Genomic DNA, 27,205 nt, shown 5'->3' with positions numbered 1-27,205 from the left:
TAAATATATTAAAGTATGGAAAGTGCATATTTATAGTGCTTAGCTATTGCTATTATAGATTTTATAGCCCAGTAAAAGGTGGTTTGTTGGTTTGTAAATAAAGCTACTGGTGAGGAAGTGGTGGCATTGGATTCCTAACCTAAGCCCACCCTCCTGCCAGCCCTGACGCCCACCTTTAGAGCAGCTGCTTCCAAGTGACCACGCACGTGCAAAGATTCAGTTTTCACTGGCCTGTGGGAAATGAAAAATAAGAACAATGTAGTCATTCTGCATAACACTAAATATCAAATTAAGGAACCCTTATTTGGAGATTGTCTATCTTTTTCTGCTTTTTAGAGATAAAATGTCATTTCTTTTGCGAAATAACGGTGAGATCAGGCAGTTATTTTCAGTGGCCTTACTTGGCAAAATAAAAAGTTGGCAATCTTGCTTCCATTTCTCAAAAGTTTTACCCTTTTAGTGTTTGTTTCAGGTGAATTTTAGTTCTCAGGAAATACTCATTCCGTCAGATGTTTATTGAATACTCATTATATTCAAGATGTTGCCCTAGATCTCTGGGGTGGGTCCCACGGATGAGGTGGGCATAGACTTGGGGAGCTGGGCAAGCTTATTCATGGTTGCAGTCCGAGGGAGAGCCTGTGTGTACAGCACGGAGGAGTGAGACGGCGTTGCGATGGCCTCGTGGCTGGGGAGACGGGTGAAGGAGGGCTTCGAGGAGAAGACGACATCTGGGATGGCCGGAGCCCTGAGTGGTGAGGAGGACTGGGACCGGACATCAAGGAGACAGAGCAGTGAGCGGTTCATGGGGCTGCGTCCTACCAGCAGCAGGAAAGCACTGAGGAACAGTGAACTGGCCGTCGTGTTTGGCGTAAGCCAGAGACCATGAGAGGTGGGGAATGCAGTCAAAAGGTCTTCTGGGGACAGAGGGAAAGGCCTGGAGGAAGCAGCGAAGCAGCTGGGCATTTGTTCTGTAGGCCTCGAGGAGCCTTCAGTGATTCAGAGAGGAAAGTTGACGAGGTCAGAGCTGCGCTTTGGGAGGACTGACATAGTCTCTGTTGGGGAGGGGACAAGCCAGTCCAGGACTGCAGGTCTGGACATCCGCGTGAAGGTATGGGACCAGAGGTAGGATCTGCAGGTGGCCGAGGTCAGCAGCTAAAGAAGTTAGAGCTTAGGAAATCTCAGTACAATTTTGAGTTTAAAAAACCCAGATCTATTCCCATTCCTTCACAATGTTCAAATGTAGTGGTGGTAATTGTTTAAAAAAAAAAAAAAAGAAAAGAAAAGAATTTTTTCTTTCCTTTACCTGCACAATTGTGATTTTAAACAGCGGCAGCAGAGTGCCTGGTTCAGGAATATCTCTGAGGGTCTTCACGTGGCCTTGTCGTTTTAACCAGTTACACCCAGGAGGCCTTCCCGGACTTCCAAAGTCTTGCCTTTCCTCCCTTCCCTTCGTCTCTCCAGGAAAGGAGCCGGATGTGGGTAAAGGGGGTAAGGAGGGCCGGGAGCCTGCCCCGAAGCAAGATGCCCCCTCGCGTGGGGCTTCCTCCCGCGTGGCCTGCTAGGTCAGGAGGCTGTGGTTTTCTGCTGTGCGCCTTCAAGCATGTCATCGTCCTCCCAAATGCACTCCGAGACCACAGAGGTGGTATTTAACGATTAGCAGCGGAGCCAGCTGGCTGGGGGCTCCTTTAGCGATTAGGGGATTCGGTTGGTTAACAAAAGAAGGAGCCCAGGACAGCATTGCTTTAATTACCAGAGTCGTTGCTGGAAGACAACCAGTTGCCTGCTGGAGGAAGATCTGTAAAGGTGGCTGCCCCTGAAGACGGCGGACGGTGGTACCCAGTGCCCAGCGTCTCACCTCAGATGTTCTAGACAGTTGTCAGATTCAGCCCTTGAATCCTCGGGGAGTGAAGGGAAAGAATGACTTGCGTGGGAGTCTGTGCCAGGAAATTTAACTGACTTGCTTCGCTACCCTTGAATTAGTAGTTTTTGCCAAGAAGCAATGCCGCTGTAATTCCCAGGCAGAGGTGGCCGTGGAAATCAGAGGGCCTGAGCTCGGCTCCGGTTAGAGCAGCGCTTCCCAGGAGACACATCCCAGGCAGGCTTCCTAGCACCGGCTCCAGTGGCCACGGTGTCATTTCCCGGGGCCCTGGGTTGGGGAATGAAGCAGCTCGAAGCAACTCTGTGCTATGTTTCCTTCTCCCTCCTGCCCCACTGGGTTTGGGGCCTTGTTTCATAACTGCTCACTGCTTCCTGGACCTTCTCCCTAGAAAAACACACTTTTTTTTTTTTTTTTTTTTTTTTTAAAGCTTTAGATCTCTCCATAGTGGTGGGTTTCTTCTCCCTTTTTACCTGGACCACCGAAGAAGGAGCCAGCTGGCGACTGAAGGGCACGTTCTTCAAACAGGAGTTTTCGCAGAGGAGCACCACCCTGATTCTAATTGTCCCTCGGCCTGCTGGCTTAGGGCGTTGTGTGGGGACCACTGAGCGGTGCTTGCTCCACACACTCAAGTGAAAATACTCATTTAGTGTCTGAACAGTTAATAATATGTCTTAGAGAAATAAGGTAATTTCTTCTGAATGCTTACTTTCTAACCCCTGCAGTGGGGTGTGTCAGTTGCGTGTGAAGGTCAGTTGCCACTTCGTGGGGCCTGTCCACCACGTTGTCTGCTGACTGTGGTAGGTGGCCTTGAAGGGCCTGTAAAATAGCTTCAGAAGAAACTGTGTTTATAATGCCATCGTCGTGAGCAGCTCCAGGCCTCCCCCACTTAGTAGGCAGTGTTTGGCTGGGAGAGGAGGGTGCCTGTTGAAACTTTGGTAAAGGAGAAGTCCCTTTCCCCTCACCAGCAGAAGGGGCACTTGTGGGCGCCCCCCGCTGGGTACCTCCTGAGGCTGGTGCCGGGCACTGAGTACGGTGCAGGGACCAGGTTCAATCACCCACCTGCCTCCCTGCGTGTTCCGGAAGCAGGAGACTGGTTTCCAGGGCCTTGCTTAATACAGCTTAACGGAAGACCAGCGGGCATCATTGTTTTCTGCCGGTTCACAGAACCGTGCTGTGAGAATGGAAGAGAAAGGAACACTGTTGTGTACCCTGAATGGAGAGCGGGGTGTGCGTGTACAGGGTTATTGACAAAAGACTGAGGCCTCCCTTGGCTTGTAAAGAGAGGACCTGATCATAGATGGCAACCCTGGACTCTATGTGCGAGCGGGGGTCCCTGGACCTCATCTTCCACCACCTTGGAGGGTTGAGACTTCTGTGGATGGTTGTAGCAGTGATAATTATGTGACAGTTGCAGCAAATCGGACTCAGTCTTGGGTGTACCCCTAGGCTTCAGTAATGGGATGAAAATAATTGACTGCCTGTTCCTGCCTCCGCACTAGCCTCCCAGAGGGCCCGTGTCTGGGGAGTTCGTGCTGGGCTGCGGGGAGAGAACCCGGGGCGTGGGGAGCTTGCTCTGTGATGGTCCTGGGGACAGACGTGCTCGCTGACAACGAACCTTTGATACTTGAAGTGCGTACAGCACCTTCCTCTTCAACAGTCTCTTCTATGCTTTCATTTCCCCAAGCAAGGTCCCTTAGAGAGAAGACGTGTAGCTCATCTTACTTCAGAAAAATAAATTATCTTGTTTTTTTAATTGAAGTATAGTTGATTTACAATGTTGTGCCCATCTCTGCTGTACAGCAAAGTGACCCAGTTACACACGTGCAGACATTCTTTTTTTTAATATTCTTTTCCATTATGCTTCATCACAGGAGAGTGAATATAGCTCCTGTGCTATACAGTAGGACCTTGTTGTTTATCCATTCTTTCTTTTAATATATATATTTTATTTATTTGTTTGTTTGTTTATTTTTGGCCGCGTTGGGTCTTTGTTGCTGCGCGCCGGCTTTCTCTGAGAGATGACTTCAGCCCCTTCCTTTGCTTCTTTGCCCAGGCACTAAACCAGTTTAGTTCCTTGAGCCTGTGCAGTTCTGCCCCGAGACGCGAGGTGTGTTGACTGTGAGGCCTTGTTGCGGGATGAGGTTCGAGCACTGGGGACAAAATGATCGTTACAGGCCATTTGTGTCAACAGCGTTTATGCCTCTATGTGCGCTTGCAACGCAAGCAGGAGCTCATTTGCAAGGCTGCCTTTGTGGAGCTGCCTTTTGATCAGTGATTGCCTGTGTTAATGTTTCAGTAAGCTATTGATTTCTGCAACAGCTTTTGTTCCCTGAATTTATGTGCAGTGGGTCTCCACTGCACACGCTATGCATGTTTGATTAAAATTCAATTGACTTCATTCCTGGTGAGGCCTCGAGCTGCTTCACTCCCTATTTGTAGAACGAAAGCTTTCCCCGACATATTCTTTTGTTTGTGCTCACGACCTAGCCACCCATGCAGTCACCAATATACTGTTTCTAATCCTCCTAGATTTGCACCATTCCAATGTTTAATCCCTTCCTAGACATTACAGTGGTTGAGAGGCAGCTGATAAAACCTGGTCTGGATTTTTTTTTTTTTTTTTTAGTCAACTCATCGATGTATGGTGTGCATACCATATAGATCATAAAAATGCATCCACTTAAAGTGCACAAGTTCAGTGAGTTTTGACAACTGTATACATCCATGTAACACCACCGTCGATTTATAGAACCAGCCCCATCACCCCAAAAGATCTCCGTTGCCTACCCCTCATGCTCCAGACTCCAGACAACCACTCATTTGCTTTTTGTGATTATAGATTTGTCTTTTCTAGAATGGAATCATACAGTCTGTATGTACCCTTTGGTGTTTGGCTGCTTTCATTCAACATGATGTCTTTGAGATTCATCCATTGGTTGTATCCATCAGTAGTTTGTTCCTTTTTACTGCCAAGTGGTATTCTTGTGAGTGGGTGTACCATAATATGTTTATCCGTTTTCCCGTTGAGGGACTCTTTGACTTGTTCCCAGTTCTTGGCTATGAAGAGTAAAGTTTTAATGAACACTTGTATAAAAGTCTTCGTGTGCACATATGTTTTTATTCCTTTGGGGTAAACACCTAAGAGTCGAATCATTTGCTAGGTCGTATGGTACATATTTGGCTTTCTAAGAACTGCCAAACAGTTTTACAAAGTGGTTTGACCATTTTACATTTCCACCAGCAGTGTATGAGATTTCTCGTCACTCCCCTATCTTCCCGAATTTTGAAATTTATATTCTTTCATTTTAATGTCAACAGTCCTTCAGACTTGGTCATTTTGATCCTTGGTACTCAGATGGTGGAATCTGTTCCGGGCTCCTTGTTTAAAAGCTGTTTCTATTTTATTTTACTTTATTTTATTTTATTTTTGGCTGTGTTGGGTCTTCGTTGCTGTGTGCAGGCTTTCTCTAGTTGTGGCGAGCGGGGGCTACTCTTCGTTGTGGTGCGCAGGCTTCTCATTGCGGTGGCTTTTCTTGTTGCGGAGTGCGGGCTTCAGTAGTTGTGGCGCACGGGCTTAGCTGCTCCGCAGCATGTGGGATCTTCCCGGACCAGGGCTCGAACCTGTGTCCCCTGCATTGACAGGCGGATTCTTAACCACTGCGCCACCAGGGAAGTCCCCATACCATCTTTTGATACCATTTGAAACTCTTTCAGAACATTCATGTGTGAGAAATAGAAAGGATCCCTCATAACCATGTGAGTCAGTAGCGCACACGGACCAGGGCTGTGCAGAAACGGCAGGGCGGCTCTTGTTCACAGCCTTCAGGTCAAACCGAGGTGTGACAGAGACACTGGTGGTCATGCCTCCCCTCCAGGTTTCTCGCCCATTTTTGTTTCCTTCCACCTCCTCTAGCTTCACATTTCCCCTTACATCCGAGGCCTCTGTCACCCTTGACCCCTAAAACAGCTTCAGCTAAAGGCGGAAGTGGGAGGAACAGGAACCACTTTGGATTTCCTCATTCTTTTTTCCAGCCCTGGGATTGGGCCATGATTTACTGCACCAGCTGCCCTTTTGAACTGAAGAAGCATGCCACTCTGACACAGTGCTTGAAGGGTGATAGTGACCTGCCTTGGCTTCTGTTCTGTGTTTTCTCATAGGAAAACCAGAACCAGGTCACTTTTATGTCAGCACAGGTCTCTTAATCCCCTAGTGGATTTATGAGTTTGAGCCCGCCAACAGCAAAAGATCAGTATAGATAAATGACACTCTAAGTCAGGAAGGTAGGAAGTAAAGAGGCAGAAGCCGGGAGGTTTCTTAGATCGTAACCTTAGGGGCTCAGGATACTCCACTCACCATGAGGGCCATCATATAGCCTGCATTTGTGGTCTAGCATGTAATAGACAAGGTAGAAATCCAAGGGCAATTCCTACATTTTCCCTTGTTGTTCAGTTACCATCTCATGGAACTGAAAAGGGGGTGGGAAGCGTCCTTGGTGGCTGGTTCCTGGCCTCCTTGGCCTGGGGTCGTGTTTCATCTCTTAAAACACTGGCAATCCCTAGCGTTTCATTCAGTGGTGCTTGGAAAGACTAAAGCACAGCCACAGCTCCAAGAGATACAGGCTGTAGCCTTGTGGGAACTGGTCAGGAGTCCTTGAATCACAGATCCTTTAAGGGTCTGATGGCAGCTGTGGTTCTGTGTCTTAGAAAATGCACAGAGATGGGACTTTCCGGGTGGCGCAGTGGTTAAGAATCTGCCTGCCAATGCAGGGGACATGGGTTTGAGTCCTGGTCCGGGCAGATCCCACGTGCCGCCGAGCAGCTAAGCCCGTGCGCCACAACTCCTGAGCCTGCGCTCTAGAGCCCGCAAGCCACAACTACTGAGCCCACATGCCACAACTACTGAAGCCCACGTGCCTAGAGCCCATGCTCTGCAACAAGAGAAGCCACCTCAATGAGAAGCCCGCGCACCGCAACGAAGAGTAGCCTCCGCTCGGCGCAACTACAGAAAGCCCACGTGCAGCAACAAGGACCCAATGCAGCCAAAAAGAAAAAAAAAAGAAAAAAAGAAAATACACAGAGAATCCAGCTCTCAGTAGTGAGTACTCAGCACACATGCGTCACCTGCTTTGCGGAAGCCATTTCCCCACCTCAGATCTGCCCACTCCTCTCCCAGCTTACTTGCCGTTGGGTTCCCAGGCCGTTCCTTCTAGGGGTGTGTTCACTGAAACCTCATCTGACTGGGCACTCCACCAGTCCCAGGAGTTCATCGTGTGGTACCTGTGCTTCTCTGTCTCTTTCAGTCTCCTCAACACTGGTCTTCCCAGCTAGACCTCAGGTCACTGGAGGACAGAATCTTCGCTTCTCTTTTTTGGCCCCTCCATTCACAAGGCGGAGAGCCTTCTGTGAGGCAGAGTGGGCTTTGGCCAAGTAGCTCCCACCTTCAGATGTGGGACGCACCACCACACACCCCCTGCCACCCCCCTGCCAGGGACACGTCCCAAGATACCATCTGTCAGGTTAACTGACTTTCTACAGTATTGATTTAATTAGGGAAGATCAGTGTGATCGAGGCTCTCTCACTGTTTTAACTGTTTTTTTTTAAATTTATTTATTTATTTTTGGCTGCGTTGGGTCTTCATTGCTGCACACAGGCTTTCTCTAGTTGTGGTGAGTGGCGGCTACTCTTCATTGCAGTGCGCAGGCTTCTCATTGCAGTGGCTTCTCTTGTTGCGGAGTATGGGCTCTAGGCGCGAGGGCTCAGTAGTTGTGGCTTGCAGACTTTAGAGCGCAGGCTCAGTAGTTGTGGCGCACAGGCTTAGTTGGTCTGCGGCATGTGGGATCTTCCCGGACCAGGGCTCGAACCCGTGTCCTCTGCATTGGCAGGCAGATTCTTAACCACTGCACCACCAGGGAAGTCTGTTTTAACTGTTTTTTAAACATTCCAAGTAGAGGCACTTTATCTTGGGGTGTTTGTTTTAAGAAAATGGTCTTTTGTCAGCCAGGGTTAGTGGAACACACCATACGACCGTACCCCCCCCCCACCCCCCTGTGTGTGTACACGTACAGTGTGCCCGTTGAGCCCCTTGGGGCTGGGAGTGCCAAAAACGCTTTTTTTTTTTCAAGTTGCATTTGGACTCATGTCCACTTGCTGTGTTTTTTAGAAAGATGTCTTGCCTCCCGTTCTTTTGGGCCATGCATGAAACGAGGAGCTCCTTTGGCCTGAAACACTGACCTGGTGACACGTGGCCTTTCATCTCCACCCAGCGCCACTGTGTGCTGTGTCCGCTCTTAACCTTTTTCGCCAGCCCCCGGTCTCGCCTTCAGCACCCAGTGCCGGCTTGTCTGGGGTGGGCATTCGGCTGTAGAGCAGTTTGCCTGGGTTTGGGGTCTGTTCTTCCTGACCTTCTTCCTGGCCCCAGTTCCTGCCACCTCAGTTGTTTGCTTTGGTTTCTGGAATGGTCTAACTGGCCGGGTATTTCCGTGTCGCCCCTGTGTGGATTCACTGAAACGCTGTGAAGAGATCATCCTCTGTGTGTGCACCCATGCACACGCGCACACACACACACACACACAGCTGGAGGGCAGGGGTCTTCCTTTCTGTCAGCGATTTATTGATGCACCTCCAGTGCTTAGAACAGTGGCGGCATCTGCACATAGTAGGCACCCAGCAGATACCTGTTGAGCAAATGAATGTTCCTGATGTCTAGAAGTTAACGCCCCAAGGGGCTGGCCCCGGTGGCCTGGCAGCTCTGCAGGTGTGTCCTGAGGGAACCCAGGCCTCCGGACAGCTGTCGTAAAGCCAGCCTCTGCTCCCGGCGCGAGAGGCAGTGCTGGGGCGAGGGTGCTTCCCTCACAGCCGGCCCTTCTTTCGTGCAGGGAGAACTGATCACCTTCTATTACTACTGGAAGAAAACCCCGGAAGCAGCCAGCTCCCGGGCTCACCGCAGGCACCGCAGGCAGGCCGTGTTCAGGAGGATTAAGACCCGCACTGCATCCACGCCCGTCAACACGCCCTCCAGACCCCCGTCCAGTGAATTCTGTAAGTGGGGGCTTGGCACACGCAGCCACGTGTCCCAGCTGTGGGTGGGCCTGCTTTCGTGGGCGTCCCTGGCACAGCTCGTGTGTGTGTGTGTGTGTGTGTGTGTGTGTGTGTGTGTGTGTGTGTGTGTTACAAAGCCTGACCTAAGTGTCTCACTGACTCGGGGGATTTGGTAGGGAGAGTTTTACAAACTATTCATACATTTAGAGTTTCCTTAAACTTGACATCATCTTTTACAAAAATGTAAGTCTTGGTCTTGGCCTGAGGCGTTATTGATGGCTTCAGAGGACGTTTTCCCTTAGCCGATGGTGTACTGCACTTACGTTGTGGTTGCAGTAAGATCAGATTAACGTTTTCTTCTTTTTCCTACTACTTTATTGGGATTCTTCTCTTGGTCCCGTGTGACTTGCAATCTGATATGACAGTGAAGCCCACACCTTCTTAACCTCTGAAAACTAGAGTAGGGCCTTGTGGTTCTGCCCTGGCCCAGGGCACTCAGCCTGAGGGTCACGTATGTTGCTCATGCAAACAAGAAATAATCCAGTAGGGCCGGAGGGGCTACGGCTTGATGGAGAGGGAATTCCTCAGGATGTCAGGGAGGGCGTCGCAGGTGCACTTTGCCCTGTTCACGTCCACCAGCTGTGGGCATCAGTGCCAGCCACCCCAGGATTGAGGCGTGACAGCAGCCCCCCGCCCCGGAGTGGCAGGGCAGACCCTTGGGTACCATCCCTCATACACGAGCTCTTCGTTCTGGTGGCTGGGCCTGAGAAATTCAGAGTGGTCCTTTGTGAACAGTGCCGCACCCAGCCTGCTGGGCCACTCTGACTGTTGGCTCAGAGCCTGGGGCAGGTCAGAGGGGACAGGCGGTCCCAGTCTTAGCCCAGCATGATGGTGTCCCCCCCCACCCCTTGTGTGCCCACCATGCGCAGTGGACCTGAGCTCGGCCAGTGAGGATGACTTCGACAGCGAGGACAGCGAGCAGGAGCTGAAGGGCTACGCCTGCCGCCACTGCTTCAGCACCAGTAAGCGGCGCGTGGGCGCAGGGGCCCTTCGCGGGAGCAGCCAGGCTCAGCCACTGCCGGTTCTGCGTGTTTGGGGGATCGGATTGGGGGCCTGTCTGGGCAGTCGTTGACTTGACATTTGCACTGTCTTCAGGGTTACTTAGAAAGTTGAAGATCTTTGTTTTACTTGACTCTCCTGTTAGCGTTCAGGATGGAGTGCCGGCCAGTGGGTAGGACAGGCTTGTTCAAGGTCGGGGCCTGTGTTCCCTGGGAGCCTGCTGCCAGCTCTTCCTGGGTCTCCTGAGATGAGGCGCGGGTGGTTGGTAGTCCTGAAGTCCTCTCCATTCCAGGGGGAGAGCAGGGCGACACTAGTACCTCTGTGGTCTGGGTGACAGGTGTTTGTCCAAGCCCAGCGCTGCATGGTTCTCGTGACGCCGGGGTCAGCTGAGCCCATGAAAGGGCCTCCCTGCTCCGATGTCTGTCCCCAGGGGCGCTGGTTGTTGAGGTCGGCACCCCCGCCCCTCTTCCCTCTCACAGCCTCCAAAGACTGGCACCACGGGGGCCGGGAGAACATCCTGCTCTGTACAGACTGCCGCATTCACTTCAAGAAATACGGGGAGCTTCCCCCCATCGAGAAGCCCGTGGACCCCCCACCATTTATGTTCAAACCTGTGAAAGAGGAAGACGATGGGCCCAGTGGGAAACATAGCATGAGGACACGGCGGAGTCGTGGCTCGGTGAGTCCCCGTGGCCCGGCAGCCAGACCACTTCTCCAGGTTCCTAGCAGGCTGGGGGCTTGCGCCCATCAGGAGGAGGATGGGAGGTGTGTTTCGTTTTGGGTAGAGAAACAGACCCCCGAAGGTGAAATGATTTGCCCGAGGCACTAATGAGCTTTGCCTGTGGGGCTGGGAAGAGCGCTCTGCTCTCTCCCTGCCTTGCCTCTTCCCTGGGGAGCTGGTAGACCAGTGTGAATTGCTGTACCCCCGACTCCCCCGAGCCCCCGTGGCTCTGCAGAAGCATGCCGACGGCCTGGTGGTTTTAGGGGCTGAGCTGCGTTATCTGACAGCTCGTCTCTTCCGTCCTGTCAGGTGAAATCAGCAAGTGTGTGTGTTTGGATCTGGTGGGAGGAGCGGGCAGTTAACATGGAGCGAACAGAAAGGGTGAGGTGACTTAAAACTGACTTTAGGTGTAACTGTCCCTCGGGGGCATGCGCAGAGTAGGGCCGCCCTCGTGACTTCTGCCCTCAGCCAGGCTCGCCTCATTCAGGACAGTCCCTGGAGACGAGCGCTTCGGGTGCAAACTGAGAATCGCTCTCTTTTCCACGTAAACCCACCCGTTCACCCCTCCTTCCTTTGCTCCATGGTGACCCCCGTGCAACCAGGGACAGCCAGGGGTCCCCGTGGTTGGCCAGGGGCTGGGATTTGACGCGAGGCTGTTGGTGGACCTGCTCTGGAGGCTCCTGCCTGGGAGCGGGGCTCAGGTGGCCGGTGTGGGCACTGGGGCCCAGTCTCACCAGCCTCCGGTTGGGGTGGGCAGATGTCTACACTGCGCAGTGGTCGGAAGAAGCAGCCAGCCAGCCCTGATGGTCGCACCTCGCCCATCAATGAAGACATCCGCTCCAGCGGCCGGAACTCCCCCAGCGCTGCCAGCACCTCCAGCAACGACAGTAAAGCAGAGACGGTGAAGAAGTCGGCCAAGGTGAGGTGCTGGGGCAGTGGTGGCAGCTGCTGGGCCCCACCCTCCCCTTGAAACCCCGGCTGCTGGAGTCGGTGCTCAGCTTCCCCGTGTCCCTCGGTCATTCGTGGAGCCTCCTGGGCACCGGCAGTGCCTTGGCCTGGGGCCTGGAGAATGGGGGTCCACGTGGTTCCCAGCACGGACCTTTGGGGGCCATCTCTGCCTTGAGTTTCCTATCCCCAGATACTTGTTCCTTCCTGGGTCCACTGGCCCCTTCCAGAGCTTTCTTGTTTTGGGGGATGGAGCGTGGCATGCGGGGGGCCAGGTGTCAGCAAGCAGTTGTCACCCCGCCCCCCCGAGGCTGCCGGCCCATCCTCCCTCAGCCTGAGTCTCCTTGTGGGCTTTCCCACCTCAGAAGGTGAAGGAGGAAGCCTCGTCCCCTCTCAAGAGCACCAAGCGCCAGCGGGAGAAGGTGGCCTCTGATACGGAGGAGGCCGACAGGACCAGCTCCAAGAAGACAAAAACCCAGGTGAGGTTTGTGGCTGAGCCACGCTGACGACAGCTGGAAGCTAATGTCCCTCGAGAAGCCCCAGCCCAGAGTCTCCCTGAGCGGAGGTCGTGTCCCGTCTCCCAGGGAGGGGCCTAGAGAGCGGCCCCCGAGACTGGCCGGGTCAGGGCAGGACCCGTGGTCCCCGGAGCCACGCGTGCTGCCGCATCTGCCAAACCTCACTGTGCGGCAGGGCAGAGGGCGCCCTAGCTCCCCCTAGAGCGTCCGCCCTCCCCTCTCTGGCCCTAGGAGATCAGCCGGCCCAACTCGCCGTCCGAAGGCGAGGGAGAGAGCTCGGACAGCCGCAGCGTCAACGATGAGGGCAGCAGTGACCCCAAAGACATCGACCAGGACAATCGTAGCACGTCCCCCAGCATCCCCAGCCCCCAGGACAACGAGAGCGACTCCGACTCCTCGGCCCAGCAGCAGACGCTGCAGGCCCAGCCCCCGGCTTTGCAGGCTCCCGGTGGGGCCGCTCCAGCTCCCTCCTCGGCCGCGCCGGGGACCGCCCAGCCGCCCACGCCCGCCACCACCGCCCCGTCGCAGGGCTCCCCGTCGACCTCCCAGCCCCCCAGCCAGCCGCAGGCCCCCTCGGCTCCTGCTCCCCACGCCCACGTCCAGCAGGCGCCCGCCCTGCACCCACAGCGGCTGCCCTCACCGCACCCCCCGCTGCAGCCGCTGACCGGGCCGGCCGGCGCCACCCCAGGCCCGCCCCACCCCCAGCCCCCCCTGCACGGTCAGGGCCCACCCGGCCCTCACGGCCTCCAGGCCGGGCCGCTGCTGCAGCACCCAGGCCCCCCGCAGCCCTTTGGCCTCCCTCCGCAGGCCTCCCAGGCGGCGGCCCACCCTCACGCCTCCCTGCAGCCGCCTGCCTCTCAGTCGGCGTTGCAGCCCCCGCAGCCCCCTCGGGAGCAGCCCCTGCCACCCGCGCCCTTGGCCATGCCCCACATCAAGCCCCCGCCCACCACACCCATCCCCCAGCTGCCGGCGCCCCAGGCCCACAAGCACCCGCCTCACCTCTCGGGGCCCTCGCCCTTCTCCATGAACGCCAACCTCCCGCCTCCTCCGGCCCTGAAGCCCCTGAGCTCCCTGTCCACGCACCACCCGCCCTCGGCCCACCCCCCTCCCCTGCAGCTCATGCCCCAGAGCCAGCCTCTGCCCTCCTCCCCCGCCCAGCCCCCCGTGCTGACCCAGAGCCAGAGCCTGGCCCCTACCTCCCACCCCCCTGCGGGCCTCCACCAGGTGCCCTCCCAGCCCCCGTTCGCCCAGCACCCCTTTGCCCCTGCGGGCCCTCCTCCCATCACCCCTCCGACTTGCCCCTCCACCTCCACTCCCCCGGCAGGGCCTGGCCCCTCGGCCCAGCCACCCTGCTCTGCCCCCGTCGCTGCGGGAGGCAGCGTAGCTGGGGGGGCAGCCTGCCCGCTCCCCACCGTCCAGGTCAAGGAAGAGGCCCTGGACGAAGCTGAGGAGCCCGAGAGCCCCCCTCCCCCGCCTCGCAGCCCGTCCCCTGAGCCCACCGTGGTGGACACCCCCAGCCACGCCAGCCAGTCGGCCAGGTATGGGTCCCCAGGAACCGGGCACGTCCGGGGCAGGGACAGCTGGGCACCTGGGGCCTCGGCAGGGACCCCAGCGAGACACGGGGCTTTTTCAGGTTCTACAAACACCTGGACCGGGGTTACAACTCCTGTGCGCGGACAGACCTGTACTTCATGCCTCTGGCGGGATCCAAGCTGGCCAAGAAGAGGGAGGAGGCCGTGGAGAAGGCCAAGCGGGAGGCCGAGCAGAAAGTGCGCGAGGAGCGGGAGCGCGAGAAGGAGAAGGAGAAGGAGCGCGAGCGCGAGCGGGAGCGGGAGCGGGAGGCGGAGCGAGCGGCCGTGAGTCTGACGGGCAGCTTGCGTGGAGGGCTCCCGAGGGCTGGTCCCCGCGCTCGCCTCGGGGGTGGGCCGCCACCCCCTGGCGTCCTCGCAGCAGCCGCCCGCCTCATCTCTGTGTCCCAGACACGGGGACCCATCCGGGCCCCGGGTGCCCCGCCCCTGCAGGGCCCGGACCTCGGCTGGGCCGGGTCTGGGTCTGGGTCTGGGGCGCGGGGGGATCCAGTTGGCTGGGCCGGCGGCTGGGCGCGCCCAGCCCTCACAGCCTCTTTTCCTTTAGCAGAAGGCCTCCAGCTCGGCGCACGAAGGCCGCCTCGGCGACCCCCAGCTCGGTGGTCCCGGCCACATGCGGCCCTCCTTTGAGCCCCCGCCCACCACCATCGCGGCCGTGCCCCCGTACATCGGGCCCGACACGCCGGCCCTCCGGACTCTGAGCGAGTACGCCCGGCCCCACGTCATGTCGCCCACCAACCGTAACCACCCCTTCTACGTGCCCCTCAACCCCACCGACCCGCTGCTGGCCTACCACATGCCCGGCCTCTACAACGTCGACCCCACCATCCGCGAGCGGGAGCTCCGCGAGCGGGAGCTCCGGGAGCGCGAGATCCGGGAACGCGAGCTGCGGGAGCGGATGAAGCCGGGCTTCGAGGTGAAGCCCCCGGAGCTCGACCCCCTGCACCCGGCCGCCAACCCCATGGAGCACTTCGCCCGGCACGGCGCCCTCACCATCCCCCCCGCCGCCGGCCCCCACCCTTTCGCGTCTTTCCACCCTGGCCTGAACCCCTTGGAGAGGGAGAGACTGGCCCTGGCGGGCCCCCAGCTGCGGCCCGAAATGAGCTACCCGGACAGACTGGCGGCCGAGCGCATCCACGCCGAGCGCATGGCCTCGCTGACCAGCGATCCCCTGGCGCGGCTGCAGATGTTCAACGTGACCCCGCACCACCACCAGCACTCGCACATCCACTCGCATCTCCACCTCCACCAGCAGGACCCCCTCCACCAAGGTGGGGGCTCCAGGGAGCCAAGGGCAGAAGACGGGCCGGGGGGCGCGGCCGAGAGGTCTGTGGAGAGCGGGGCTTAGCGAGCCCCCGTCCGGCAGCGCCTGCTCTGCTGGCCGCCTTCGGGTCCTGGGGGTGAAGGGCCCGGGAGGCAGCCCTGGGGAGGGTGCCAGTCCAGCGAGCTGGGAGGAGGGACGCTGGCTGGGGCAGGGCTGGAGCGGCCCTGGGGTTCCTGTGGACCTGAAGGCACGGGAGGGCCTGGGGCAGTCGGCCAGGCGGGCTCTGCTGATCCAGGGTGCTGGACGAAACAAGGTTGGGGAGGCTCTGCCTGTGGGCGCGCTGAGGAGGAGGAGGAGGAGGAGGAGGAGGAAAGCCGTGGCCAGCTCTTCACTTTGCGGCTCTCCAGAGCTCCGCTGTAGGGGCGGGGAGGCCGCGGAGGGCGACAGCTACTTTGGGTCGGGGTTGCTGGTGGCCCTGGTGACCAGAAGCCAGCCATGGAGAGGAGCAGGTCCCTGGGAGTTGCCGCCAAGAGGGCAAACGGTGAGAGACCGCCCAGAGCCCTGCGCCGCCTGCATGTGCACTTCTGCCCCTTTTCCTAGGTTCAGCAGGCCCAGTTCACCCGCTGGTTGACCCCCTGACCGCTGGCCCGCACCTGGCTCGCTTTCCCTATCCCCCTGGCACCCTCCCCAGCCCTCTGCTTGGGCAGCCCCCACATGAGCACGAGATGCTTCGCCATCCAGTTTTCGGTGAGAGCGCGCCTGGGGAAGGGGTGGGGTCCAGGGCAGAGCTGGGGTGGTGGTCTGTGTGACGTCCCCATTCATTCATGTATTCATGTATTCAGCACATACCTCCTGAGTGTTGGGAGGCTACTTGGGAACAAGGCAGGCAGACCCCTGTTCCCAGGGAGCTGGGGGTCAGGGGTGTAAACGTGTATCAGGAGCCTGGACGATGGTGGGCAGGGAAGAGATAGCAGAGGTGCCGAATTCAAAGGAGGGCTGAGGGCAGGCCTCTGTGAGGACCAGTCAGCAGGCTGAGGAGGATGGGACCCAGGGCCGGGGTGGGGTCTGGGAGCCGCACTTCTCTCTTGCCGGGGCTGGGCGGGGGCTGGGCAGGGGTTCTGCTCCGGTGCTCCCTGCCGGCGAGGTGGCCTCTTGCCCGTCCCTTTGGGAGGCTCCCTCCTGACCCGAGCTCTTCCGGCCTCATCCTGGCTTTTCTGTCTCAGAGGCTGTTCTGTGTTTGGCAGGCACCCCCTACCCCCGAGACCTGCCTGGGGCCATCCCACCCCCCATGTCGGCGGCCCACCAGCTGCAGGCCATGCACGCCCAGTCGGCGGAGCTGCAGAGGCTGGCCATGGAGCAGCAGTGGCTGCACGGACACCCGCACATGCATGGTGGCCACCTCCCAAGTCAGGAAGACTACTACAGGTGAGGCGGGAGGGGCTGGGAGGGAGGCCAGGCTCCCACCCCCCGACCCCCTCCCGCCCCTCCCGGCTGCACCCACACTCTGCCCCCGCCCCGTGTCGACAAGCGCCGGACTCCTCCCCCTCGGCTCCACACCCCCCCACCCCTCGGCCTCTTGGGCCTCCTGTGGAGCCGTCTTGAGGAGGGGAGACAGGGCGGGGGTCAGCAGTGTGGAGGCCGCCCAGGGCATCCGGGCCCTCCAGCTGCAGGCCTACCCAGGCCTGACGCTGATTACCTCTTCCGTTTTGTTTTTTTTTCCCCCCCTCTTTCCAGTCGACTGAAGAAGGAAGGTGACAAGCAGTTATGAGTTATTTATTTGTTAATGCTGTCTGTGGAAACCCCAATTCTTGGGGGAGAAGCAGGACTTTTTACATACAATAGGAGCTGCAAAAGCAAAAAGAATATCTTCTAAAGATTTCTTTATATATTTAAAAACCCCACAACTAAAAAAACGTATCAGCATACTAGTGTTCGTTTGTAGAGAGGATTCCTTGAGACTGGTTTGGGTCTCCCTGCATGACAGTCCCCCAGAAACTTAGTGAGGCCTGGACTGGACTGAACATTCAGAAAACTCCCCTGCAATCTTGGGGTTTGGCTTTAGTTTTCTTTTCTTTCCTTGATTTCTTCAGTAGGTGCTAGAATCCAGTTCACACCCTTCACTGTGCGTGCAGACACACTCAGTCGCGTGTGTTCCAAAACCCACAAGGTTTGCAGATAGGCAGAGTATGAGTTTGGAATCCAAGAGCTGTAATTTTTAAAAAATCTTTTATTTTAATACATTGTAGGAAATCTTCATAATTTGAGGAAGTTCTGCGCATGGCTTTTTACGTCTGTAAATAAATAATTTTAGAACAGCCTTTTTTTTCTTCCACAAACTACTATTCTGATCTATTTTTTCCAGCCATGTCACTAATTGTGAATTCCTACCAGCTGTTGACAGAATACAGAGTTGATTTTTTAATAAAAAGTTATATATAATTATCCCTTTAATTAAAGGGAACAGATGGGCGTTACTAGTTACAAACAGGCAAAAGCTTGGGACTAGGTTTGGGCGCAGCAGGGAGCAGCCAGGGGTTTGCAGGGACAGTGTTACAAACCGTTTCTTTGTTGTGCTGCTTTGGTTTTCACTTCTGTCTGTTCCCAGCTTGTGCTTTGCCAGCGGTGCAGACATCTGTTAGCTTGAACCTCTCATCTTGCACCAGGAGCGCAGGAGTTAAATGTCCCCCATTCTGTCTCTGAGGGATCGAAAGCACATGTGTCTGTGTGTCAGATTGTAGATTTCCTTATAGATTTCTCTGCACACGCATTTGATTGTTCTGAATGAACTGCCTTTTTTAATACTTGGACAATTTCATAAACATTCTAGAAAATCCAAGAAAACGATTCCCTGCAAGTTACTCAGCACATATGCTTGCCAAAGGGATCTGTTAGAAATCTGCTTTTTCGTGCGTGTCGTCGTTTGGATCTTCTTGTGGTGAGGCCAGGCCTTCCTTGCCACGGCCCGAGGCTGCTTTGGAGTGAGGGAGATCCCGGAGTTGGTTCGGCTGCGGGTGGCGGCCTCTGTGTTACCCCAGGAACAGGGACCCACGTCGGACAGGAAGACACTTGGCGTCCCGCTCTTCCTCCCGGAAGCAGGACGGGGGTCACAGCTGTGGACGTGGAGTGAGAGGCAGCTCCACCTGGGAGCAGGTGGCCCAGAGAGCCCGCCTCGGCTTTCTGAGTTGCCGGCGTGCTGCACTTTCTCCAGAGCAGAGGGTGGGGAAGTTGGGAGGACATTCTGCATCTGTTGATCACGCTTTCTGCCAGGACGTGACCTTTTCTGTTCCTCTTCTCTCAGCCTCTCGGGGGCTCTCTCTGCCGTGGTGCGCGGAGTTCCCGCCTGGGGGTCAGTGGACGTGGAGCGCGTCCAGGACCGGAGCCACAGAGGGGGCGGGACGAGAGGCTGGCGCTTTGACCCAGAAACCAGCAGGCGATAGCTCAGATTCAGGTTCCGGATTCACACTTGCCTCAAGGGCATTTCCAGTGTCCTCTAAAACCACGTTCGGTTTCCGTTGGGACAGATAGAGGATGGTTTTGTCTGTTGAAACTGTTTGTAGGTTTTTTCTTTCGTTTTCTCTCATTCCATTTCTGCCTTAACTTTAGCTCCTTGGGGGGGAGGCAAGCTCAGATGAACACTTTGTCATCGCCTGGGTGGCCACGTTGGCCAGGGGCGTTTGTGTCCCCGGGGCTGGTGACGTGCCATCAGGGCGGGCTCGCGCTCTGCGGCCTCCGCGCTGGGCCCCTTCCTTCCGGCTCCTGCACGGAAGCCCCCGCCTGCTTTTCTCCCTTTCGGTGGAACGTGACGCCTCCCGCTCAGTTACCCTCCTTTCTCTCCTCTCTCCGTCGTCCATTTCCAAAGAAGAGAGAGAGCTGAAGTACTTGGAAGTCTGTACTTGAAAACTGTCTGAAGGCGTTTTCTCCTTAGGTTTTGGTTTTCTCCCCACGTCCCCAGGTGAAGCACTGAGATTCTTCCATTTAAAAACCCACAACCCGAAACCCTCACCTGGTCAACTGCAGCGTGTGTCGGAGGCCCCAGAGGCCCCAGACCTTCACGGTGTCTTTGAAGCCCGACCCCTTGGTCTCCTTTTGGGTTTCCTCCCTTCGTTTGGAGTTGTTTTGCTTTTCCGTGTTTTATGTGTATCTTGTTCACTGTCGTCGGGTTGAGCTTCACTTCGCTGCAGCAGCAGCAGAGCGGAGTGTACATTCTGATTTGCTACGTTTATATATATCTTGAAGCTAAATGTATATATGAGTAGTTTGCCATGAGATAACACAGTGTAAACAGAGTAGACACCCAGAAATTGTGACTTCTGTGTTCTCTCCATTTGAGTATTTTGTAATTTTTTTGAAATATTTGTGGACATAAATAAAAACAAGCTACACTACAGCAGCTGCGTGTTCTCCGGTGGACTGCGTCTCATCCCTGGGGTGGGCGGGGGAGGCGTATTGGCCGTTGTCCCGACCTGGGTCCCCCCGGGTGCGGAGGGGCAGGGGGATGGTTTGGTTCTCCGCGTTGCCAGCACACTGCTTACCCTCCGAAACAGCTTCCAGAGAGCCCCGTCTGCACCGTCTGGGGGGAAGGGGCTCTCTGGCGGGTACACCACCCTCGGGGGAAGGCTTCAACCTGCTGACTCGGGACAGTCAGGACGTGCAGTGGCTCCCCAGGCAGTGGGCATTCAGTGCCCATCCGTGGGCATTGATGAATGGGCGTTCATCGACAGGGGTGATGGCGTTGGGACCCGAACACCCCCTCCTCACTGCTCCCCCTGCCGTTCGTCCTGCACCTCTAATTTGTGGGCACCCTCCGAGGCGCGTGGGCCCGTGACTCCTCTGCTGAGGAGAGGTCTGAGCCGCCAGCCAGGACAGTGGCCTCCTGCTCCTGGCCGCTCCTCCTGCCTGTCCCCTCTCCGCCTCTCGCCGAGGCCTGCCGGTACCCCCAGCCCGCCTTCAGCAGCTGGAGGCGCCCTCCAGGTTGAGGATGCCCCCAAGCCCCACGGGGGAATCTTGCCCACTGACAGCGCACCGGGTGACCTGCAGGGTGTGCGTGTGGCCACGAGGGGGCAGCAGTCACCAGGTTGGGTTCGGGGCATTTCCTGAAGCTTCAAGACTGTCGTTGGAAATTTATATGCCCGCCTTTTCATCTGGGATCTGGCCATGATGATGGAGCATGAGCAACCCCGAGTGCTTATTGTTAGTAAACGATCCTCAAACCAGGCAGGGTCCGTCCGCCTGTGGTGAAGGCCTGGGGAACGGCACGTGTCGGGCACCACCTAATTTAGGGCATGAAAAAGCTTTGCCAACCGGAAGGGCCCAGGTGGCATACCCATCAATGGCCCTAGAGACACTTCCGTGCCCTCCAACAGCAGGAGCCCTGCTGGGCAGTTTGGGTAGTTGGGGGAACAAAGTGAGGGCCCTGCAGGCGTCATGGGAGGCACGTGACTGTTGTCATGGGTCACGGATGAGAAAGTGGGATGGGGCAGCGGGGTGAGTGGGTGGAATCCAGGTGCCACCTCTGCTGGTCTCTTTTTTTCTTTTTTTTAATTTTTATTGGAATATAGTTGCTTCACGATGTTGTGTTAGTTTCTGCCGTACAGCAAAGTGAATCTGCTGTGCATATACATATCTCCCCTCTTATTTGGATTTCCTTCCCGAGTTCCCTGAGCTGTACAGTAGGTCCTTATTAGTTATCTATGTTATACATGGTATCAGTCGCGTATAGGGCTGTCTCTTATGTAGACCGTGCTCTTTATGAAGCTGAAGTTTTCAGTAGGTATAGATTTACAAAGTAGAAATTTAAATAAGGTTGAATGATGAGGCATCAGTGTCTGTAAATGGAGACGTAGATCTATGCCTCAGAAAAGACCCTCATCAGAGCTGCACAGGTTGTAGTAGTTTGTCAGGTGTGGACACCTGTGGCCATTGTCCCCACCTTGCCGTGCACCCATTCTGAGGCAGAGGGCCCGCTGCAACGGATTCATGAGCCCGAGAGGAAGGGTCTGATGTCTCACAGCTGTGCCCCCAGCCAGGGTCTCGGCTCTGTTGCTTCCCAGACAAGCTGGCCCCTCCTGCCCCTCCTGCCCCTTGGCCCTGTGGGTGGACGGACCCTCGGCCTGGGCACGGTGGCTCAGCCCCTCTGGTTCCCTGCAGCGTGGACTCAGGGTGGCACTTGGCAGGGCTGGGTGCACGGCTGCCACATGGGTCCTTGTCCGTGGTGAGTTCAGGAGAACGGGACACATCGTTTAGGCACCACCTGGGTAAGTCAAGGCCGGTTACCTGCAGGGCGAGGGTACACAGCAGAGAGATCAGCAATGACCTTCCGAGAAGACATCAAATTCCAGGGCTGCGTGCACAGCTCTGCAATCGTGGACACGAAACAGCTGCTGAGGGAGGGCCAGGGCCGCGTGCTTCTGCCTGGACACACTCGGGGACCCTGCATCCGAGCCGCAAGCCCTTTGCCAACCTCAGGCCTTACGATCCCTGCTCTGCCCACACGGCGAGACCCAGGGCGGTGGGAGGGCACCAACACAGACCCCCGATACCACCCTCAGCCTCTCGTGGATAACCCTGTCGGTGCAGGCGCATTCGTGAACTCAGAGCTATGGAACCAAAACAGGACCGGTTACCCAGACACGGGGGTCAAGCGAAGGGGCCCCAAGACCAGTGCGTGGGTCTGTCCTGCACTGGAGCCCTGAGCAGGTCCTTCCCAGGGGCCTGTGGGGGCACTGGGCGATGGGGGCCCTCGGCCTCCCTGCCTCCTCCCAGGGAGGGTCAGCCAGATGAGCCTGCGGGGTAGGCAGCCGCTGCACGTGGCCGTCCAGCTGGGCTCGTTGCGGCTACAGGCTCGAGTGGGCCGTCACTGGAGTCCTGGCGCTCGGGGTTGGGCCTGGCCGGGCCGCAGTTACCGTTGTGGACGGAGCAGCCCGGCCTTTCCCCTGGGACTCGCCGCCCTCACTGGGTTCTCTGTCCCGCACTGTGGGCCCTCGGGGGGCTCAGTATCCGAGGGGTCCTTTCCCCGGGTCCTCGCAGGGCTCTCAGCTGCTTCAGCGAGATTCCCCACCGTGTGTAATTGTTTCTTCTTGGTCTCTCGGGGCCCCCAGGCTGAAGAAGCTGCCCCTGCATCGCCCCGACCCAGCTCTGTGCTTCCACGGGCACCCCGCTGCCCCCCTACCCGGGCACGTCGTTCCTGGACCACGTTCCAGCGTGGGGGGGAGGCGCGTGCTCCTTTCATGTTTGCTGGATGAATGAACAGGCCCCGCAGAGGAAGTGGCCTTGGTGCACTGTCCAAGTGTGCTGCTGAGTTGCAGGCGCGGGCGAGCGGCTAGAAGTGCCTTTAGCCCCAGCCGGGATCTGGCCCCTCTGCTGTGGCCCCCTCCCTCCCCGTCAATTTTCTTAGTCCCGCCCCCCACCCCCCACCCCCCAGCTATGCCCGCTCCAGGATCTCACAGACCCTCTGGCTCCAGTCCTGGGCAAAGAGTTTTGGGTGAGGAGGGGACAGCCGCTTTACGACAGTGACCTCCGGTGAACCCCTCAGGTGTGGACCGCCAGTGCCGCGAATGAGATTAAAAATAGCGCTTTAGGGCACGTCCCTGGTGGTGCAGTGGTTAAGAACCCGCCCGCCAATGCAGGGGACACACGCCGCGGAGCATCTAAGCCCGCGCACCACAACTACTGAGCCCGCGTGCTGCAACTACTGGAGCCCGCGCGCCTAGAGCCCGTGCTCCGCAACGAAAAGTAGCCCCTGCTCGACGCAACTAGAGAAAAGCCCGCGCGCAGCAACGAAGACCCACCGCAGCCAAGAAAAAAAAAAAAATCACTTTAATAAAGGCACTTCTTAGCAGCCCCTTTTGGCCCAGGGAGGATCCCTGAGGACGGCAGACTGTCTTAGGGCCAGTTTCTTCTGTGTACCTGACCACTGCTTGTCACTCCCGGGTCCCCTCCACTCCCCTTATTCGTTGCATGGGCTCTGCTGCAGGTCCTGCCCCAGAGCAGATGTGAAACTCGGTCCTCACTGACATACCCAGTCCTGGCCACCAGGTGGCAGTGTCTCCAAAGCCCAGGCGCCATCCCTCTGTGTCCACCAGCCCACCCCCCCCCCCAACCCCGCGACATCTGCAGCTTAGGCTGCAGAGAACAGTCAGGGTTCCCCCAGCCCCTGACCCCACCCCACGGCTGAGATGATCAGGGGAGAGGCGTGTGGGTACCACGAGTATTTTGCAAAAGAACTGACGTTTCCTGGAGGCGGGGTGGGGGTGGGGGGTTGGAGATGATGGGGCGGGGTGTTCTGGGCAAAGGGCAACTGGAACAGGTCACGGCTGGAGCAGGGGCGAGCGATGGCCGAGAAGGGGCCTGGGGGCTGCAGGTGGGGTGGGGTGGGCACTGCCCAGGCGTGGATGTTACAGCGAGGGACAGACGCTCTCGCCCCCGTGCTAGCTAGTACACAGCAGGCCCTCGGTAAATCTTCGATGGGCCCACGATGCACCCTCAGCCCGGATGATTTCCAAGCATCGTGGCCCCAGGATCCCCCAGCCCTGAAAAGTCCCCCTGAGCTACTGCTGCCCTGGGTGCCCCGAGTGTGCCCCCAGCACAGGACGCCTGCTCCTCTCCTCCACGTCTTCCAGCTGGAGGCTTCTCAGTGCCCTCGACCTCACAGCCAGGAGGAGGGCACAGCACACAAACACACCTGAGAGCAGGAAGAAGCCAGGGCGCTTCTGTCTGTTCTGGCAGATCCCAGGGAAGCCAGCTCCGTTCCCTAGAAACCTGTGGTGTGATGGGTGTGGGGACACCCCGTCACCCAGGCCCCGTATCCCAGCCCATGGCCCGGGGCTCGTCCACAGCCTCGGAATCCAGAAATCAACCCGATGATGGCTGTGGTTTCACCCTGGGTTCTCAGTGCCATGGATGGCGTGGCTCAGGGGCCAGCGTGCTCCCTCCCGAGGAGCCTCAAGGAACAGGGTTGACCTTCAAGTTCACGGAAGGGAAGGTCAGGTGTGGATTCAAGATGCGTGGCATGGTCCTTGTCTTGTTTTCAGTGGTCTTTGTTTTAGTCTCATCCCAGGACCACAGAGCAAAGGTCTCCCTCCCTGTCCTCTGTCCACGGATGGAACCCCGTGCTGCCTCGAGGCGGACTTCCAGGGAGCAAGACCCAGGAGGCCACGGCCAGGCAGGAGGGTGGGCAGCCAAGGCCACGGGAAGGGCCCGGGGGGCTCAGAGGCAGGCCAGGGGTCAGGCTTGCGGGGCGGGCGCATGACCCTGTGGGAGCTGGGCCAGCACTTAGTGCTCATCTCAGGGCCCAGGTCCTCCTTCCCAGGAGAGGGAGGAGATGTACTTAGCCCCCCCACCCCGCGGGCGAGCAGCCGTCCCTCTCATTACCGTCATCACGGCTCGAGTTCTTTTTTTTTAATGATTTTTTTTTTAATTTTTATTTATTTATTTATTTATTTATTTATTTTTGGCTGTGTTGGGTCTTCGTTTCTGCGCAAGGGCTCTCTCCAGCCGCGGCAAGCGGGGGCCACTCTTCATCGCGGTGCGCGGGCCTCTCACTATCGCGGCCTCTCCTGCTGCGGAGCACAGGCTCCAGACGCGCAGGCTCAGTAGTTGTGGCTCACGGACCCAGCTGCTCCGCGGCATGTGGGATCCTCCCAGACCAGGGCTCGAACCCACGTCCCCTGCACCGGCAGGCAGACTCTCAACCACTGCGCCACCAGGGAAGCCCACGGCTCGAGTTTTAAGTCAAGAGAGTGGTTCTCGGAGATGTGGAAGTCAAACGGCTGTGCTCTTGGTAAGTCCCGGGCCTCCTGATTTGGATCCTGGGGTTGTGTCCACGGCCACCTGCTGCGGACAGACCGGAAGGTCAGGGCAGCTGTTTGGAGCCGGCCCGATGCTCTGCTCAGCCCACTGGTCCCGAACAGCGCCTGACTCAGAGTGGATTCTTAGGAAAAAGAGGCTGACGACAACTCTTCCCTCGTGAGAAAGGGTTCTTCGTTTACTTAGAAAGTTCTAGGAAGAGCGCCCAGGGTTCAGCAGGCCAAGAGTGAGAAGGGGCCCCCCATTGCTCATCTTTCTTGCAGATTTGACGATTCTAGGCAAAAACAGCCCAGGCCAAGGACAGCCATTGAACACCACGTTTTCTAGAAAATCCAAAGGCCTTCTAAAGCAATATAAATGTGGGGAGGATGAGTCTGGGGTCCCAGAGAAAGCATGGGACTTAAGGAGGCCCAAAGGGGCTGTGTGACTTTAAAAAGTCACCGAACCTCTCTGTGCTTCACCTACACATAGAGAGGGGATGATGAGACCTGCCTCACTTACCTCGTGACCACGAAGGGTAAAATGACATGATATTTACCCAGTGAGTCCATGGGGAAAGGCCTCACTGATCTCAAGCAGGGCGGGCTGCTCAGAGGAGGTGGAGTTTTAGACGGATCTTAGTTGATGAGTCGGAAATCGATGGGCAGGAAAGAGGTAGAAGGATTTCACCCGCGGAGAGTCTGTCTATGGTTGAAGAGGGCTGGGTGGCCGCAGTTGCACAGAGGTTGGTGGCCTCAGGGAGATGGGCGGGGCCCAGGTTGGGCGTGAGTAGCTTAGACCTGGTTTCTTAGGCTCTGGGGAGCTACGGAAGGTGTTAAGAGGGAGGAGAGGGGCTCAGACCTGTTTACAGCTCCCCCAGCACAGGGTGGAAGACGGACACGAGCTCGTGGACCAAGGAGGGGGCAGGGAGGAAGGGCCTGGATCCCAGCGACCCCACAGGAGCCCCCTCAGCTCCAGGAGGGCAGCAGACAGTGGCTGAGGCGGGTCTGGGGGAAGGGTGGACGAGGTGAGAAAGCTGTGGCCCATGTGGGGAGGTGGCCAAAGTCCCCTGCAGAGGGTTGTGGTTTTTGCACCCAACTCTCCCTAACTGTTCAGGACAAGATGGTGGGACACGTTAGCTGCCTATAAACCAGACTCTCCTCAGGGGCTGGCAAGGGGCCAGGACCCCTGTTGCTTGTTTGGGTCTTGTGGTCAGTGTGTCCTGTGTGTCCCCCAAACATCGGGACCGTGCAGTGAGGGTATGAGTGACCAGGGCCCAGTGCAGGGGATACGACAGTGAGTGGGCACACCCCTCCCTGCTCGGCGTGCACAGTACGGGGAAAGGACCCGCCAGGGTGCACCAGGAAGGGGCCCAGCCAGCTCGCGGTGTCCACTGATGGAAGATGGCGAGAAGCCCTGTGGTGAAGGATCTCGACCCCCTCAGGAAGTCGGAGGCTCATCCAGGTCCATAAACGAGCACTGGAAGATGGTGGGCACGGGTGGGCGAGTAAAGTCCAAGGGCAGGATGGGCGTTCACCAGGGCCATCGGCTCCACCTTCTGCAGTTCCCACCTTACGGGGCATTTCACAATCTGAGCTTTTGGTCCCTTGAACACACCAACCCCATTCTCCCTAGAATAGCTCTCTCCCGACCCCATCACCCATCCTCCTACCCTGCTCGTGTTCTTCCCAGCACTTGGCATCATTCTCAGGCCTAGAAATCAGTGTATTGTCTGTCTCTCCTCCTGTCACATCAGCTCCATGAGGGCAGAGCCTTGTTGCTCACAGTTGGGTCCCCAGCACCTACCACGGCCTGCCACTCCCAGGGCACTTGATGAGTATCTATAGGGTGGATGGATGGATGGATGGATGAATGTGTGGATGGATGGGTGGATGGATGGGTGGATGGATAGATGGATGGATGGGTGGATGGATGGATGGATGGATGGATAGATGTGTGGATGAATGAATGGATGGACGGGAGAATGAATGAATGAATAAATGAGTGACTGAATGGGTGTGAGGTCTTCTGACCCAAAAGCATTGTCTGCTCTAACTGTATTCTGGGAAGCAACGTACAGTTAGACAGGCTCTCTGCACGCCAGCACTGTGGACATTTGGGGCCGGATCATTCTTTGCTGTGTGTGGTCATCTTGCTCACTGTAGGGTGTTTACAGCCTCCCAGGCAGCAGCAAAGTTGTGACAACCCAAAATATCTTCAGACATTGCCAGGTGTCTTCAGGGCAGGGGGTAGGGGTGGGAGGCGGGGTGCAAAGCTGCTGCTGGTTTTATATATATATATATATATATATATATATATATATATATATATATATATATATATATATGCATAAATGACACAGCCCCCTCCCCAAGTCCCCATGGCGAGTGGCCCAATCCCCAGGTGACCTCTCA

General features: G+C 57.1%; 1 protein-coding gene across 7 annotated transcripts in view; it reads left to right on the top strand.

Annotated features, from left to right (window-relative positions):
* The window catches only part of RERE (arginine-glutamic acid dipeptide repeats), a 419,003-nt gene extending 399,608 nt beyond the window's left edge, over positions 1-19,395 (top strand). For 6 of the 7 annotated variants that reach the window (XM_057531191.1, XM_057531176.1, XM_057531179.1 and 3 more), the window contains 11 exons: positions 8,756-8,918; positions 9,848-9,940; positions 10,457-10,656; positions 11,456-11,617; positions 12,009-12,122; positions 12,390-13,696; positions 13,792-14,014; positions 14,292-15,015; positions 15,609-15,755; positions 16,253-16,433; positions 16,743-19,395. In XM_057531191.1, coding sequence (XP_057387174.1) covers positions 8,756-8,918; positions 9,848-9,940; positions 10,457-10,656; positions 11,456-11,617; positions 12,009-12,122; positions 12,390-13,696; positions 13,792-14,014; positions 14,292-15,015; positions 15,609-15,755; positions 16,253-16,433; positions 16,743-16,776 — 3,348 coding nt within the window. In that variant the 3' untranslated portion in view covers positions 16,777-19,395. The remainder of the gene's footprint in view (positions 1-8,755; positions 8,919-9,847; positions 9,941-10,456; positions 10,657-11,455; positions 11,618-12,008; positions 12,123-12,389; positions 13,697-13,791; positions 14,015-14,291; positions 15,016-15,608; positions 15,756-16,252; positions 16,434-16,742) is intronic. The other variant, XM_057531184.1, reaches the window with a different exon arrangement.
* The last annotated feature ends 7,810 nt before the right edge of the window (positions 19,396-27,205 follow it).

The sequence above is a fragment of the Balaenoptera acutorostrata genome, chromosome 1 (genome assembly GCF_949987535.1).
Source record: "Balaenoptera acutorostrata chromosome 1, mBalAcu1.1, whole genome shotgun sequence".
Lineage (NCBI taxonomy): Eukaryota > Metazoa > Chordata > Mammalia > Artiodactyla > Balaenopteridae > Balaenoptera > Balaenoptera acutorostrata.
This window is presented reverse-complemented; position numbering and strand designations above follow the sequence as displayed.